This window comes from Schistocerca americana, chromosome 2, assembly GCF_021461395.2.
Source record: "Schistocerca americana isolate TAMUIC-IGC-003095 chromosome 2, iqSchAmer2.1, whole genome shotgun sequence".
NCBI lineage: Eukaryota > Metazoa > Arthropoda > Insecta > Orthoptera > Acrididae > Schistocerca > Schistocerca americana.
In genome coordinates, this window is record NC_060120.1 from 608419630 (window position 1) to 608438458 (window position 18829).

The 18829-nt window shown below is 44.1% G+C and overlaps 1 protein-coding gene across 3 annotated transcripts in view; it reads right to left on the reverse strand.

The window, feature by feature from the left end:
* Positions 1–630: 630 nt before the first annotated feature.
* The window catches only part of LOC124594808 (G2/mitotic-specific cyclin-B3), an 89080-nt gene continuing 70881 nt past the window's right edge, over positions 631–18829 (reverse strand). For all 3 annotated transcript variants that reach the window (XM_047133243.1, XM_047133244.1, XM_047133242.1), the window contains exons 7-9: positions 10566–10740; positions 10389–10494; positions 631–1153 (exon numbers count right to left, since the gene is read on the reverse strand). In XM_047133243.1, coding sequence (XP_046989199.1) covers positions 1102–1153; positions 10389–10494; positions 10566–10740 — 333 coding nt within the window. In that variant the 3' untranslated portion in view covers positions 631–1101. The remainder of the gene's footprint in view (positions 1154–10388; positions 10495–10565; positions 10741–18829) is intronic.

Consider the following 18829-nt stretch of genomic DNA (forward strand, 5'->3'; position numbering starts at 1 on the left):
TATTTTCAGGGATATATGGAATATTTAAGCTTGTGATTTCCTCTTCACTATTATCCATACACAGTACAAGTACTGAATGTATTACAACTGTTTTATTCAAGCCAAATGAATGATCTCTGAACAAAATTAATTTCTTCGCAGAATCATGACATGATAAGCATTTTTACTGTCCGTGAGTCTAACAAAGCACGTTTTATGAGAAAAGCATGTAGACATTATCTAGCAGCGAGACATGCATTCATTTCCCATCCCTACTCAGCTGACAAATTTAGCACATTACCTGCAAATTTGACCTGAATCACAGTTACATGTTTAATTGTGATACTATTGATACAAACCAAAGTTAACAAGAATGATTTCACATTTATGCATATATTCAACAACACCTGAGATTTAGCTGTTTGCATCTAAAGCAAAGTTGAACATAGTCTTTTAGACACCTGACAAAGCTTAAGATGTTTCACAATTTGGCTCAACTGAGAAATTAGAATCTAACTTCTGGAAAACATGGAAATAAAGCAAGCGTGATTAGTTGTTTCAGCAGTATCTGTGGCTCAGGTCATGACGTGATTTTCCACACGGGACTTTGCCTTCATCTTAGGTTTTTAGGTCATTCTCAAAGACAATGAATTATCAAAAAGAAAATTTATTTTTTACACTATTTACAGACTTACAGTCAGTTGTCATAAATACATAAAATTATAAGTTTGTACAATATAAACAGCAGTGATGCTGAGTACTGCTGCAAAGTAGCAGATTTGTAATTTTAAGGAAGACTTGGTTGGCAGTGCTATGCTGACAATACAAAAACGACTGAAGTATACACATGACCAATTCACATTCACGTCAAAAATTTTATTTTCAAAAGACTTAAAATACAGCACTTAAATATGTACATCTAAAAGTATGTATAGATTAGTAGTAAAAAATATAAAAATGTTTGTACACTGGAAGTATCAACCTCGAATTGTATAAAACCTCAGTAAAGGTCTATAAATAACAGACTTTGTACAAAATATACTGGCAGAAAAAACAGTAAATAATGAAGAATTGAACAACAATGATTACTGCAGTGCACCTCCAGAATGGCATTTGTGTTCATCACAAGTTGACTTCTGCTAATACTGGTTCTTTGGCAACTTCAAAAAATATTCTGAACAAAGAGGAAAAAAATTAGTATGTGACACACACACACACACACTCACTCACACACACTCACACAAGGAAAGAACAGCTTCTCCTTACCAACTACTTTGTTTAACTTTTAATCTTAGTAAATCAACTTGTAGTGTTAACTTCAGTATAAGATTAACCCCTTTTTTAAAGGGGGTATTTGAGAAAAATTTAACATTTTGACTAATGAAAATTCAGTTTTATTGGCATAAAAACGTTTCTAAAAAGTTATATCTATTTTAAATTTATGGCATTTATCAATTTTTAGATTTTGGTATCACAAGGAGATAAAATAAATGTAAATGTAAGCTTCCAAAGCCATCAACCCATTCAACAAAATTTTTCTGGGTTTGTGACTGCATTGTCATATATATATATATTACACACACACACACACACACACACACACACACACACACACACACACACACACACACACACACCTAAGCAACATTTCGGTCCCCGTTGCAAGTGACTGTTTTTGTTTACTGCTGAATGAGAAAACTAACCTGCAGACATAGCAGTTATCTAATTGTGATAGGCTGTTTATGATGAAGGGGAGGGATGTTAGAAGTCTTTATTGGTGTTTTTATTATGTCTTTTCATTGGTGTAAACCCGACATTTTGATTGGTGTTTGCTTACTGCTTGTGATTGGCGAATGGAAAACCAGGCAGCAACTGTGACATGGCTTTTTCCTGCTGTCTAGCATTTGCTGAGGTGCACCACTACTCTATGTACCTGCAGCCACTGCATTCTCCCGCATGCCTGTATGTGTTGCTTCATGTGAGCTATCACCCCTTAGCACTGTTATTGCTGGCAGCCAAGTCGCCAGAAATCTGTACCCATCCTCTGTGCATGATGGCCGATCGTTTAGAGAGACAATAGAAATGTCTAATCTTCCTCCTGAAACTAAGATGTTGTTTCGTCAGTATGCGAGCTTCACCAAAATCAATGTTTGCCACACACATCCTGGTGCTCTGCCACCTCTGAACTGGTGGGCTGTCCCAGTCGGATTTATCTTTCGGGTTCACATATCCTTGTGCTGATTGGTCGCTCCATCTCTTCTACATACACTAATCCACATTCGCACCTGATTTCGTACACTCCAGCAGCATGTAGTTTGTCAACTGTATCTTTCGTTGTGCGAAGAACATTTTTATTCTGTTGCTGCTTCAGAAAACTGGCTTGATGCCTGCTTGGTGGAGAATTTTGCCCACCTGTTCAGTGACACCTTTAACATACAGTAAGAGAGCGATGTTTTGTACCATCGTTAGCTCTCCTCTTACCTTTATTATTTGTCACCATAGTTTTATTTGCTACTTTCATTCCATAACTGGCACAAAAGATGGACTTTAGGTTTATTAGTTCACTCGTTAGATGTCACTGATCCTGTCAGCCCTCTTGGTTAAATGTGCGGGGCAAATTTCTTCTGCATAGCGTGATGGGACAATTCATACAGGTACCTGTCAGTACTGGTTGGCTTCCTATAGACTCCATGGCCCAGTTTACCATCAGGCTTTCAGTGAACTTACACATCAAGGAAAGGCAGCATCCTATTCTTTTCTATCTCCATACTGAATTAGATTCTGCTGTGCTGTTAGTTAAGGTGTTGGTGGAAATTTCACAGCCCTTCCTCTCCATGTGGCCAGTACCGTCAAAATATCTAAGCCAACATTCTGGGTGTAATGGTGCAGATTGGAGTGCTGTTTCTTCTATTACTTCCATAAAGATGTCTGCTGCAATAGGCAAGAGAGGGGTACCCATAGCTACACCATCTGTCTATTCATAAAATTCTCCTTTCAACTTGAAATAGGTGGTTGTTAAACAGTGGCGCACTAGATCACATATTGGGTGCTATACATTTCTCCAAGACATTCATTGCATCTTGTACTGTTACATTCGTGAATGAAGACCTCACGTTTGAGCTAACCAGCGTGCCTGTGGCCAAGATGCACTTTTCTTTCCAAAGTCCCACAAAATGGGTGGTGTCATTAATGAACAAATTTGTGTGGTCCACCAAATGTCTGAGCTTTGGAATACTTGGTCTGGGGTATAAAGGGACCAATCTATAGGGTCAGGGTCATCAGTCCCTTTTTCCTGATGCAAGCAAGGCTCAAGGTACAACAGAGGAAACCGAGAATCAGTTTGACCATCCGGGAATCATCAGCAAACATTAAAGGTAAAGTGCAGCGAAGTCTGTAATTAGTGCGTAGAACCAAGAGAAGGGGGCATTCCACCAAAATGTGGGCTACTGACTGGAAGGCTCCACAACCACAAAATGGGGTTGGCTCATTATGCAAAAGAAAACCATGTGTCAGCCTGGTATGGCCGATGCCGAGACGACATAGGGTGGCTGAAGCCTTTCGGGAGAGGTGGAAGGAAGGTCGCCACAGGACTTGTGTCACCTTAATCGCACGAAGTTTATTAGACAGGGACATAGCCTCCCAAGAGTTGGCCCACGATTGTGCGAAGTGGGATTTGATGTGAAGCTGTAAATCTGCTGCAGGAGGGGAAAGGGAGGGGGGTGGGGGGGGGTAAGAGACTGCTCCCCCAACCAAATGATCAAGCTCATTACGTGGTTCACCCTCATGGCCAGGGACCCAAAGGAAGTAAACGGAACAAGCAGCACAGTGAAGATCAGGGAGATGGTCCAGACTACTCATTGAGTCCGGACATAAAACGCAGTTGAGTTGGGACTGTTTAATAAAGGTAGGGGCCTGGGATATTACCATCAATTCCGCAGTAAACACCTCACATGTAGGTGGCAGGAGATGATTTTACGTTAAATGAGTTTCCGTTCCAACAGAGGATGTGAAGGCATATTCCACACGATCAGCAGATTTAGAGCCATCGGTGTAAAAAACAACAGCATCCCAAAACTCCCATAAAATTTGGCAGAAGAAACAACAATAGTATCAGGGAATGGAATCTTTCGGACCTCAGTAGAGATCCATCCCAATTCGGCGCCGAGGAACTAACCGGGGGTGGAAGGGTGATGGGGAGTGAGCATGGAAGACAAAGAAGGAAGCTGAAAATCACGGCGAAGAGACGCAAGGCGGAGCCCAACTGGTAAACCTGCCCGAGAGTGGGAATCAGGTGGGGGATGTCCATGGTCTGGGAACAGGATAGAATAGGAAGGCTGAGTGGGAGAGGAATGGACAGTGACTGCATAAGAAACCAGAAGCTGGGACTGCTGAACAGAAGGGGGGGGGGGGGGGGGATCCCAGCTTCAACCAGGAGACTATCAGCAGGGCTAGTACGGAAGGCACCAGTGGCCAAATGGATCCACAATGGTGGACCAGATCCAGGAGGTGCAGTGGGGAAGGGGCAGCCGCACCATGAGCTTGACAACTATAGTTTAAGCAAGACAGCACCAATGCCCGATAAAGGCGGAGAAGGCTGGAGCGGTCCACACCTCTCCTACCTTCAGAAGTCTGATATTAGACTGCCAAGTGAGCTGCTTGTCAAAAAGAAGACCCAGGAAACGGAACTTTGGGACCACAGGTAATTGTCGTGCAATGAGATAGAGCTCCAGATCAGGCAGATTGTAGTACAGCAACAGAAGTGGACGACCCACAATTTTAAAGGAGACAACTGAAACCCATGTGACAGGGTCCATGCAGAGGCATGCAATATAGCTCCCTGGAGCTGCTACTCTGCAGAGGCCATCGAGGAGGAACTACCCCAAATGCAGTAATCATCCACATACAGAGCAGGGGTGACTGAAGGACCGACAGTGGCCACTAGTCCACCGATAGCCATGAGGAAACGCAGTACACTCAATACAGAACCCTATGGGATGCCATTCTTCTGGGTCCGTGGAGAACTAAAAACAGTATCAACCTGAACCCTGAATGACCGATGGAACAGGAACTGGCGGATAAAAATCTGAAGTGGGTCACGAAGATACCTCTCATGAAGTGGGAATAATATGTGATGGCGCCAAGCCATGTCATAGGCCTTGCGAAGGTCGAAAAATACTGCAACCAACTGGCAGCGCTGGGAAAAAGCCTGCCGAAATGCGGAATCCAAGCGAAGTAAATGATCGATCGGAGAATGTCCCTCTCGGAAGCCACACTGGTAAGCAGACAATAGATCCTGAGATTCGAGGACCCAATTGAGCCAACGGGCTATCACCTGATCAAGTAACTTGCAAACAACATTTGGCAGACTAATTGGCCGACAGCTTTCAACAAATAGGGGGTTCTTACCAGCTTAAGGACAGGAACCATGATGCTATCCCACCACTGAGAAGGGAAGTCACCCTGGAGCCAAATACGGTTAAACACCGGGTGAAGATGTTGCAGTTGTGGATCACTGAGATGTTGAGGCAGTTTGTTATGGAGTCGGGGCCAGTGGCCGTATCATGAGAATAAGAAAGTGCGGAAAGAAATTCACATTCAGTAAAAGGTTTGTTGTAAGATTCTTACTGACAGGGGGCAAAACAAGGCAGAAGGTTTGGCCTGCTGTTTCTGGTGAAAGAAAGCAGCCAGATAGGAGGCTGATGCTGTTGCAAAATGGGTTGCAAGATGTTCCGCAAGAATCAAGAAGTCCATGCAAAGGCAATGCGGGAGGAAGGCCCAGGAGGGTGGACTGTCGATGGCAACCTTGGAGAGAGCGAACCGTAGCCCATACCCATGATACAGAGACAGTAGAACTGTGAGAAGAAACCAAGCTTTCCTGACACATCCGTTTGCTGTTTGATTAAATAACTGAGCTTTTGCGCGAAGGGGTTTGAAGGTAATAAGGTTGGCAACGGATGGGTGCCTCTACACCACGGGACTTGCCAGTGACGAAATGGTCCAGATGAGGGCAGTATAGCAAGGCTAGCAGCGTGAACAATCGCGTCAGACACGTCACGTAGGACGTCATCTATACAACCCTACGAGGGAGAAAAAATGACCTGTGCAGTATATAGAGGCCAATTGGCACATTGGGAAGTCCAACAAGGTAACCTGTCCATCAGGGAGTGGAAAGGGAGTGAGAAAATCAATGGGAAATGGTCACTGTAGCAAAGGTCGTCGTGTGGCGACCAGTGTAATGAAGGGAGGAGGGAGGGAGGGAGGGAGGGAGGGAGGGAGGGAGGGAGGGAGAAGAGAAAGATGAATGGCAGAAAAGGTACCATGACTGGCACTGAAATGAGTGGAAGCCATCATGAAGTAGGCACAAGTCATTGTCTGCAAGAAACTTGTCTATGAGAAGACCTCATCTATATGGAAATGCAGTGCCTCACAATGGATGACGAACATTAAAATCCCTGAGGAGGAGGAGGAGGAGGAGGAGGAGGAGGAAGTTGCTGAAGAAGGGCAGTTAAGGCAGCAGGTGTAAGAGTCCTGTCAGGAGGGAGAAAGATTGCAAACTGTGACCTCAGAGTCGAGGTGGCCACTAACAGCAACCGCTTCCAATGTAGTTTGAAGAGGAATCCACGTGCCAGCAACACCTGTACGGACCAACGTGCAAACACCACCAGAGGCCCGCAGGGGGCCTGACCCGATATCAACTGAAGACACAGAACCCACAGAGGGTCGGTGAGTGATCATCAGTAAAATGAGATTCCTGTAGAACCACACAAGCTGCAGAGTAAGCTAAATGAGGGTTTTCAACTCGAAGATGATGGTAATATCCATGGATAACCACAGAACGATGATTCAAATGGGGGATGAACAGGCTAAGGCCAGTCATGCCGCTAGGTCACCACCCGTCACCGACAAGGAGGGGCCGACATCTATGAACAACATGTCAGAATCAGGATGCAAAGCTGGGGATGGGACCTCTGGTAACACCAGAGGCTCCTTGTCCTAGGAATTATGTTTCTTCTTTTCTGTTTGAGATGGAGTGGACGTCCAGTCACTATAGAGAGGGGCCTGAACAGCGAGAAGACGTGTCCAAAACGCTTCACGTCACATCGATAAAACATAATCTTTACTTTCTTTGGAGGGGGGGGGAGGGAGTATTCCCTTCAAAGGCTATGATAAAGGTGCCAGTATCAATGTGATTGTCCTTCGGACCCTTCTGAACACACAGAACAACGTGAACACCCCGACGTCCGAGATTGTCCCGAAGTTCCTCATCAGTTTGAAGGATGAGGTCCTTGTGAATAATCACGCCTTGAACCATATTTGGAGACTGGTGGGGGTAATGGACACAGGAATTTTGTCAAGATGGTTACAGGCACGAAGAGCCACAGACTCGGCAGCTGAAGCAGTTTTGATCAACAACAAACCCAACCGCATCTTGCAGAGAGTCTACTTTGCCAAACTTGTCTTCAACGTGTTCCACAAAAAATAAAGCTTCGGTATTGGTGAAAGTATCCCCATCAGTCCTGGTGCAAACGATATAGTGGGGGAGGTTTTGCCCCAAGCCGACGGGCCTGACCCTCCTCCCAGAGGGGTAACCATGGAAGGGAAGGCCGAAAGCGATGGAGAAGCAGCACTAGGAGAGGCAGTTCCACGCAGAGAGACAGCCGCAGAAGAACAGCCAGAGTTCTGGACCCGGTATGCGTTTCATTTGCATAGTGTTCACCCTGATACCACCCACTCCGATCAGGGGCTCTCCCCACAGGCGCCACCCAGCCACAGCAAGGGCTGTATGGCACAACGGCCACTGCTGGGAGCTCCAATGCTCCAGGATGACAAGCAACCACTCCTAGGCTAACTTTAGGTGGTCACAGCTCAGGTATCAGAAGCGTGATACCTGTGTGTTCAGGGGGTTAAAAGTGTACATAGCGACCCACCACACGGGCTGGCTACCGTGCTGGCTATGCAGCCTAGCATCAGACAATGACGTGAAAGAAAAGGTGGAATGGACCAGGAGGGCACATGTCAGACTAGGTAAGCTGCTCTTCCTCACATGGCTCTCACTACGGAATAGAAATTTAGTAATGGAGGTCAAACCCTAAATAGGGACCAGGGAATGCCAAAGGGATTAGGTGATTACACAAAACCAAATTGCAAAACTAACAGAACCAGGGCCAACAGAACCAGGGCCAACATAAACAAGGACACCAAGAGGGGGAGGAGAGCCCTGGAAAGAAGGAAGGCTGCAATAGCTCGGGGCCCCGTGCTCGCCACACACGTACTCACGAAAGAACCGTGAGCCCCTTGAGGGGAACACTGGGGGCACCACAGAACCATAAACCAGACTTCCGATGTCAAGGTGGGATTTAACCAGGGCTCTGTGGAGCTGCAGCAGCGTAGAGCAATCTGAACCCCAGTTAGAGTTTCGCAGGCAGTGGAGGGCACTGAGGTGCTGCCAGCAATTCCTCTTCAGCTGACGAACACGAGGAAGCCACGTCAATTGGGCGTTGACAACCAGCCCTATGAATCGATAGGTCTCCACTACAGTAAGTGGATTGTCACTAAGGTAAAGTTCTGGTTCCGGATGAATGGTGCTCCACTAACAGAAGTGCATGTGAGACAACTTCTCAGCTGAGAATTGAAGCTGTGGGCTAAAGCCCAAGACAGTGACTTGTGGATGGCTTCCTGTAGGTGCCACTCAGCAACATCAGTACTGGAGGAGCAGTACAATATGCAGAAGTCTTCTGAATACAGAGAAGGTGGGACAGATGGCCTGACAGCTGCTGCTAGACCATTAATGGCCACTAAAAACAGACCCTCTGTATTGAGTCCTGTGGGACCCCATTCTCCTGAATATGGGGGTGGGGGAAATATGGGAGACACCAACACGGACACAGGAAGTACGGAGCAATAGAAAATTTTGGATAAAAAAATCACAAGTGGGCCCTGAGCCCCCACTCATAATGTGGCAAGATCCCCAGGTCATGTCATGATCTTTTCGTAAATCATGAGAGATTGTCTGGAAAAGGCTGTTCGCCTTGGCATGGAGCGAGTAGGCCACATAACTCCTGGACTGAACAGAACTGTTGACTTGCCATACATTCTAACAGCTTACAAATAACACTGGTGAGGCTGATGGGTCAATAGCTATCCACATCAAGTGGGTATTTGCCAGGTTTGAGCACTGGAATGATGGTGCTCGCCATTGCTATGGAAGACACCATCCCATCAGATCCGGTTGAAGATGACTAGGAGATCCCGCTTTTAGCCACACAAGAGATGTTTGATCATTGACTGGATCTAATATGGCCTAGGGGCTGTGTCTGGGCAATATTCAAGGACAATGAGGAACTCCCACTCTGTAAATGGAGCATTACAGGGTTCATTGTAATGTTCAGTGAACCAGAGGGCTTTCCTTTCCATCCACCATTTGAGGATGCAAAATACTGGGGGATAATTCCCAGACACAGTGGCTTGAGCATAGTGCTCAGCAACTTTGTTTGCTCCAGATGGCCCACAGCTCACGGCACACAGTGTGGTACTACTTGTACTTGTGAGGACAATGGTAATGTAACTGTAGCGTATGTGTATATAAATCCAACGGGGTGTTATCTTTCAAATTTATGTTTAGCTCTTGGCTAAACCTTCTACGATGGTTTACATTAATTTTATCTTCACTTTTTAGTGTGCAATAGCAATATTAATAGTAAAAAAGCTGAAATTTCTGGATGTGAATAATCTGTTGTCACAGATATCTGGCTGTTTCTTTCAAATATATTGCTTCTGACATGGTTGCCACAATGATTTCACATCTGTACTGACAGATTTTACCTCTTACTTCTGAACATTGTCTGTCTACTGGCCTCATTGGCTGTGTAGAACCAGCCACTTACATATTCCTTTTTATTTCCATTGTATCTAATGATGAGACTTGAGAACAAAGCTGCTTGGCACATGGAAGTATGCCACTGTCTCTTACCTATACTTTTACTCTCTCTTGCAGTAATGTATACTTAATATTTTAACAGTTTTGAAGTCAATCTAATGGATTCCAACAAACCGCAGTTTAAACATGGTAGATATTCATAAGAAACTAAGACATGTGGTACACATTCTCATGGTTGGCAGCACTACCAAAGATGCTGCTCAATCATCACTTCTCTCCCTGAATTCATACTCATTCTCAGCCAAGATGAGATCACTTTTCTCCCTTCACCCCTTATAAATTTTTGAAGGTAAATCTACACGATATCAGTTTCCGAAGCTTCACCTGCAAACATGGCGACTCTTTCAAATAACAAATCTGGGAACCTCACTTTGGAATCGGGTAAATAAAGTAATTCTTTCAGTACTGCAGAGGATTCTAAGCAGTGTGTTTTTCAGTGAAGAATAGTTAATGTAATGGATTACACACTTACTTGTGGGAATATTTGTTTCTTACTGTGGACAATGCTTCCTTTGGTTTCATCTTCAGCATGTCATTCAACTTAAAAACCAGATCCTTGATTTCTTCAAGACTATAACCTGTGAAAGAAACCAGTATTATCACCGTATTCAATAAACATCTGTGTATCTTAATTGTACAACTGACTCACCAGAATAATACTGAAGAGTTTTTGTCCACCCAGATATTTCTTTCATTTTTAAAGCAAGTAATAAAGCAGCTGCAGCCAACTTTGAATCCGATTCAGACACAAATGTGTATTCCATAAGGGAGAGTTCAAGGATGTAACGTGCCAATGTGAGGACTGGTAGAGTTACTTTGGAACACTGCAACAAATTTTAAGCAATAATAAGCACACAATTGTGAATATGGAACTGAAAAATGTATTACTACTTAACGGCAAGTCATACGATTACTTGCTGCATTATGACTATCTAGACTACCAGACCCACAATTTATGTACCGATTTTATGTACTACGAAGAATAATGCTTCACATCACTTTTGAACTTTATAACGGAATTCAAGTTTTATCAGATTAACAATGGAAATTAACTCCCGTGTGGGATTCATTTAAACTGTTTTTGATAGAAATAGATGTACTTTTCATTTCAATTTATCCATCGTGAGGAGATCCTCCAGGTTGTTGAACGTGTCAGAACACTACACAAATATTTAAAATGGAAAGCAAACAATGAGAAATAGAAGTATGCTAATGTGCCTCCCATATAGGAGTAGTTTGTCACCAACAACTGATTTAGGCTCTTCTTTAACTGAACTTTTTTAGTAGTAAAACTTTTTGTGGCTGCTGGCATACTACTGAAAATTTGTATTCCTGAATAATGGAAATTTTTTGAACTGAAGTGTTCAAGTATTTTTGAAGATTATTCTTATTTCTACTATTAATTCCATGACCTTAGCTGTTTGTGTGAGGAAGATTTTTAAAAAGTGATCGAGGAATGAATCTAGTGAAAAGCAGTAGTTACCATCCTTATTTCCTTACACAGGCCTCTGCAGTCTGTTTTAGTTCACACTCAGTTCTTAATACAGGTTTTTGCACTTGGGAAGGGTTAGTTTGGCTTTATGAGTTACCCCAAAAAATAATCCCATATGACATTATGGAATGAAAGTGAGCCTTTTCGTTTTTATATCTATGACAACACTCACATTGCAAATATAGGTTTGTTTACACACTATCAGTTCTTTGGTGGGCTCCTTCCACTCCTGTTTGTCATCTTAGGCAAATATGGCAGAGAACCTTTCACAAGCTCCGAACTGCAAGTAGGCCATTTCCAAAGTTGAGTGAAAAAAAAAAAAAAAAAAAAAAAAAAAAAAAAAAGTCAGCTAAGAACCATTTACTAATGCTCATGAAACATATCTTCCTACGACTAAATTTGATTTGCTATTGATTGCTATGTCCATGTCAGCTGTAAACAAAACTAACTCGGCATCTGGCAATGGTACTGATGAATGATCATTGATACACACAAAAAGAGCAAGAGGCCTAAGATGGAACCTTGTGGGGCACCTCACCTCATTAATTCGTTCCCTGTTTGATGTGTGATAGCTTAATTCATGTCTGTCTTAATGACACCCTCTGTTTCCTGTCAGATACAGGAATTTGACAATTTTGCAACAATTCTTGTTACTCTATTATAATCTGATTTACTTAGAGGGGTATTGTGATTTACAGTCAAATGTCTGACATAGAACAACAGTAGACTGTAATTTAACATATTTAGTACATTTTTACTGTATGTGTATTAGAACTCTAGAAATCTAAACTGAGACTTTGGTAATATATTTGTTGTCACATGGTTAAGAAGCTGATTGCTTTTTCTAGAACTTTGTGACTACTGGCAGAAGTCAAATGGGATGGAAATTTGACTTTTTTGAACAATGGCTTAATTTCAGCATATTTCTATCATTCAGGTAATGGTCCACTAATAAATGACTTTTTACACAGATAGCTTAGCATGTTATTAAAATAAGAGGCACCCTAAATTGTTGATATTTTATCTTTACTAGAATCTTTTGATGTTAAAGATTTTATAACAGGATTGCCTCTGCTTGGGGAGTGATGGTCATAGTCATAATAGTGGAGTTACCTGTACTGTCTGGTCTGATAGACTACATTTAAGTCACCAGTAACCACTATTTCTTTGTTTTTATGTTCATTAGGCCAGAACAGTTTCGCAGTTTATGAACAGATTGGAATTACCAGTAGGTGCTCAATAGACACTTATTAAATTCTGCTTTGGTTACACATGCTCCTATATGCTGATCCAGGTAATATTTATGAATATTTGTTCTTAAATTTATGACAAGCCATTATTCCCACATCTGTTCTACAAAAGTGAGATGCTAACCTAAATCATGTAGCACTTAACACATGTTCAGGGAGGTGGGTTACGTCAACTGGATTTGATGACTAATTCATCAATGCAGATTATTAGTTTATTAATTTTACTTTTTAGTCTTAGAATATTCTGATGCAGTGAAGACTACTGACACTCCCCACTGAGTTGAAATAAGATTTCTGTTGCAAGTTTTTAACAAAAAGCTGTTAGTGCTGATACAATAAGCAGAATTACACTTCATTTCTTCCTCACACCGAGAAGGTTTGTTTCATTCATAACCTGTCTTAAAACTGTGTTCCTGCTGCCCCCCCCCCCCTTTCACTCTAAAGATTTTACCAACCCTGTAGCCACTGGCGTTTTATCATTAATTTTCTGCTATTAGCCCAGCCAGCTTGTTTTGGGGTGCAAAAACAACTGGAGGTCACATGTGCCCAAATAAAAACTATAGAACACAGATGATGAGAAACTATGTCAGTCCCAATGGACAGAAAAGGAGACAGCTAAAAAAGCACATGCAAAAAGGGCTTAAAACCCACCGTACAAATATGAGGGTTTAAAACTAAAATTTAATGGCCTTCACCCTATTGCTTTGGCAGATAAGAAGTAAAATGCGGCTGACAGCCCGTGCGTCATTCACTAAAACGGCTGAAATCAGATAGCAAACCCAAGCTTTAATGTAAAAAAAAAGGGGGGGGGGGGGGGGGGGGGAGAGAGAGAGAGAGAGAGAGAGAGAGAGAGAGAGAGAGAGAGAGAGAGAGAGAGAGAGAGAGAGGGGGGGGGGGGGGGGGGGAATTCCAGCAGGAAGTGGTGAAAAGTTAAAATTTGGGCACAAGGCGTACAAAGTGGAAGGGCAACACCACTGAGCAAATGACGATTGCTAGAAAGGCAGTGCCCAATACGCAGCCAAATTTAAATAATCTCCCGGTGGAGGTTGTCCAAGGCACCAGGAGAGGCTTAATAAGCCTTAGCCTATTCCCTTGAAGGGAGGACCATTGGCGACACCAAAGGAGGTGCCACCTCTTGACAGATGGCAATGCAGATAGTATCGCAAGGAATAGATATACTCACGGGCTGCAGTATGAGAACCGTAGCCTTGTTTCCTGGCAGACTGACATGACCAGGGAACTACAGAAGCATGACTGACTCCACCAAGAGTGAGCAAGTGAGTCTTCCTGGACCTGCTGCACTAAGGGATGAACAGTGTACAGTACACAGATACTTTGGAGGGCACAGAGTCTGAGCAGAGGACAATTGCAAATGCAACTGGTACGAGATGGGATTGTAGCTAGAAGGAAGATTTTGTCCTTACCAGGCTTAGGTATGGGTGTGACTGGCTTCACAGCAGCATCCAGGAAATGAGCCCTCAGCCCAGATGCAGCAACATCTGAATATTTATAGCATCTGGCCCTGGGGTGGTGGACTGGGATGAACTGAGAGCATTATGTAGCTCCCTAATAGTGAAGGCAGTATTGTAGCACTATCCAGAGAAGAGAAGGGTATCGCCCAAGCCTCGTCCACTCGTTTCCAATGGACGAAAGCAGGGTGATATTGGAAAGAGTTCAAAACTTCCGCAAAATGGCGGCCCAAGGTGATAGATATAGCAAAAGAATCTACGATGACATCGGCACCTACTGTCAGGCTGGAAATGGGGAATGGATCTTGGTTCTAGAGATCTGTCAGAGATTGGCCCACATGACAAAAGGCGTGGAACTGTTAAAAGAGAATTAAATCCAACTAGCTCTTTTGCGATCCCGAAGAACTCAACGACACTTTGCAAGCATCTGTTTACAATGAACGCAGTTTTCCAGCCTAGTGTCACGGTTAAAAACGTGGAGAGCACTTCTCCGTTCGTGAATTGCATCACGGCTTGCCTCTGTCCACCGAAGGACTGGGACATGACGTGGTAAAAGAGGAAGGGTGAGGAATGGAACATTCTGCAGCAGTAAGGATAACATTGGTAAGATAGTCCACCTGGTCATCACAACTGAGGGAATCTTGTTCTGCAAAGGTTGCCAGGGAGGAGTAAAGCTGCCAGTCAGCCTTAGCAAGCTGCCATTTGTGCATGCCTGTGGATGACGTAGGAGCCTGCAAAAAGATAGCACACTGGAAATGGTCACTCGAGTAGACGTCAGAACGGACCACTCAAGACTATGGGCAAGCTGGGCAGTAAAAAAGGATAGGTCCAAATTGGAATAAGTGTGCGAGGAGTTGGAAAGGAAAGTGAGTGCTCCAGTGTTAAGTCACAAGAGGTTCAGTTAAGAAGGTCTGCCAGGAGGGCACCTCTCTGGCAGGTCCTGGGAGAACCAGAAAGGGGATGATGCGCATTAAAGTCACCAAGTAGCAAAAACAGGGGAGGTAGTTGCCCAATAAGCTGAAGGATGTCTGCCCTGGTGACATTGAATGATGGAGTGACAAATGGTACAGAGGGAGAAAGTCAGGTGGGGAATGAAAAAGTGAACGGCAACAGCTTGTAGACGGGTAGTCAGTGAGATGGGTTGACTAAAGGTCAGCCCTTATGAGCAGCGTGACACTCGAATGAGGTGTCATGCAGACCTCAGGGGGATGGTCAAAACAAATCGTTAAGTAATGTGCAAGCCCAAAGTGGTCCTGAGGGCAGACTTTTGTTTCCTGAAGGCAGAGTACAAGGGGATGCTGTGCTGCTATAAACAGGCGTAAATCTCTGTGGGACCGAAGGCTGCAAACATTCCACTGGAGAACAGTTATGATGAAATTTAGGGGTATAAACTCTGTCACCGCAGAGGGACAGCTGATGGAGAGCCGCTACTACAGGGCACAGAAGCAGGATGATCCTGGCTCCTGTTCCATGGGGTCCACAGAAGCATCGACGTGCTTGTGCAGTCAGTATGTGGAGTCCAACACTGAAAGACAGTTGGTGCTGCGCACCAGCAAATCAGAGGCCAGCCAGGCTAAGTGACCACATGACAACACCGTCAAGCAGGATCTTTGAGTTGGAGGAGGAAAGGACCGTTTGTCTATAGCAAACTTCGAGCCCTTGTGGTTAGGGGAAGACTTGGATGTTGTTTGGCTGGAGAGGCGGAGGAAGTCTTGTCAGGAGTTCTCCTTCTGTCCTTTCCTCCTCCTGGTTGTGTAGTGGGTAGCTTCACTCCTTTAGACGGGAGTTTGACAGTTTATAGCACAGTGTAGCAGCAATGCTACCTTGAAACTGGGCGACTTCACAACCTCGTAGTCGAATTTGGGGTTGCTTGTCTGCAGGGCCAGGTCCTTCATATAGCGAGGGGTAATAAGCACTTAACTATAGGTGCCAAAGGGGAGACCACAGGGTTTGCGACAAGCCAGTAACTTGCGAGCTACTGGGTAAGGCATTTTTTGCTTTACACGAATCTCTTGTACAGTCTGCTCATCTAGATACACAGGACAATCCTGGGAGAAGGTGGTGTGGCAGCCATTGCACTTGATACAGCGGAGAGGAGGAGGTAGACATTCTCCCCTGTGTACATCCCTGCCACAGGTTACGCATTTGGCTGGGTGTCGACAAGATGTTCTAGTGTGATTGAACCGATGACACTGGTAGCAGTGCATCTGATTCGGAATGTGCGGTCGGACTGTGATGATTTCAAAGCCTGCTTTAATCTTTGATGGCAGCATCACTCTGTCAAAGGTGAGGAAAAGAGCACGGGTGGACACGAATTAGGAATTGACCTTTTTCCATTACATGATTAATGGCAATTATACCCTGATCAGAGAGGTAAGAGTATTTCAGCCTTGGTTAGATCGTCAAGCAGCCTGGTGGAAATTACACCATAGGGAGAATTCGAAGTCCTATATGCCTCGACATGAAAAGGGGAGCTGTGGAGAAGCGAGGCAGCAAGTAGCAGTTGTACTTGAGAATCTGAAGCTGTCTTCAAAAGCGAAGTGCCATTCCGTAAACAAGAGCAGGATTTAACAGGGCCAGCAATGGCATAAGCACCTTTCTGAATAATAAATGGATTGACTATGGCAAAGGACTGCGTCTTCAGTACGTGATACCACAGGGAACGGGTCTCCTAATCAGTAGCCTCATTACATTTATGTTTTGTCAATGTCAATGGAGAGGACGATTGACTCATCGAGAGGAAATCCATGGTTGCCAGCATCTCCAATGGTGCAGTCCTTCGAACTGGGGGACCCCTTCACAAGGGTGCACACCTGCCTAAGACAATTGTTCACACCTCCCGAACACCCAACAGAGGGACCAATCAGCATTTGGGAAGGTTACAGCTCAGGCAATCTCCCCTCCCTGGGCCTGGCCTGCACCAGGGGGTATGAGTGAACCTTACCTGTCGTCCTGGGGCTGGTAATTACGCATTACCTAGTCACCTTTTACGCATCAGACGCATGGGCCGGCCTTCAGGAGAGCACTGAGAGGAAGAAGCAAAGAGGAATTCTCAAACGCCGAAGTGGAGGAATGAGAGGAGAAGGGCAACAAAGAAAGGAAAAGGGAGCCAAAAAGAAAGTTGAGACTGTTCGCAGGTCAGCAACAGAGTGCAGAACATTCCTAATAATACCCCACACATATTCCCAAGGGAGAGGAAAAAAAATAGCAAGAGGATAGACAGCACAGAAGGGAAAAAAGTGCTGCAAAGGCTGGGGCCTGTGGTAGCCAAGCACAAACCCGCTAAAGAGTGGTGAGCCCCCTTGGGGGCCCAGCCCGTTTACCCTTCAGCTTCCTGTTGAGGTGAAGGCCATGTATAGTATAATATCACTGAGGGGAAACAGGAACCACATGAGTAAGTTATATATGCAGCCATTTCAACTCCAAATTAACTTTCCCAATTGAAGAGTTCAAATGAGGTCCGTCATGGCACCTGAGAGAAGATACAAACTTAACACTGATATGTCTCTGCTAATGCAATCTTTGCCAGGTAACACTTCATATGTAGTGATACATGCCATTCTGTGACAGGCATGTATCAACCATCAAATACAGAAGCTAGATTAAAGATGTGCTTGATTGCATTTGGTTTGTTAACATCGGGCCACACACCGTGGGGAAACTATTACCCAACAGGTGCAGAGAACCTGCTGGAGAGAATCTAATCTCCATAAAGCAAGGAGGAAAAAGCTCTGGTCCGTGGAAGATTTCCTACACCAAGGAAGATGAATACGATGTACATACATGATTGTCATTATATACTATTCTCACACAGAATGGTAACAAGATGGTAATATTAGTTGGTTCCCACAAAATGTGTAGCCTTTGGTGAAAGGCTGTGACAATATACATAGTTCATTGGATGCAATGTTTTCTTTTATAGACACTTATAGAAATCTGCATGGAAGAAAGTTTGGTGTCGAGGAAGAACAGGACATAGCATAGCTGGACCCTGACGTAAATCAAAGAGTTGCAAGGCTGAGTATCTATACCAGTCTAATGGAATGTTAAGGCAGCAGTGTTAGATGTAGCTGCAGGGAGTAATATGTCTACAAACAGTCAAAATATTGTCACACTAGCTAAATACAGCAGTCATCAGACACCTAAAGAAAACTCTACATACTGTATGTAGAATATCTGAATGTTGTTACCCTATTCACCTGCCATACCCACAATATCTTCCTTTGTGAAATCACTGCAAAGTGAGCCAAAATGCTCGTCATCTGCTACAGACCAGCTTCAGGTTTAAAAAATTGTGACCTGGTATTCTGATTATAGTTTGTCCTGCAAAAGTTGGCCAACACCTCTAGCATGAGAACTATGTAAAAGATCTTTCTTTACCGACTTCCCTAAATTCTTACTTTTGAATTTGCATTTAGTTAGTTGTGCTCTACACCCACATCTGCTTGAGACTCCTGAATGTCTAACTGAAGCAACAGGTCAAACATTTTTCACAATCACCACAAAGCTGCCTGGTGTAGTTCTGAGCCTGTTCCTCCTGTGTCCACTTCCCACCTGTTCTAACTCTTCTCCTCTAACTTGTCCAGATCTTCCCTAGCCTTGTCTAATTCAGCCTGAAGGGTGGCAATTTTCCTCAGTCTGTTCCACTACATATTCTACCAAAATCACTGAAGGGCCTCATATACTGCCCCTTTCCTACACC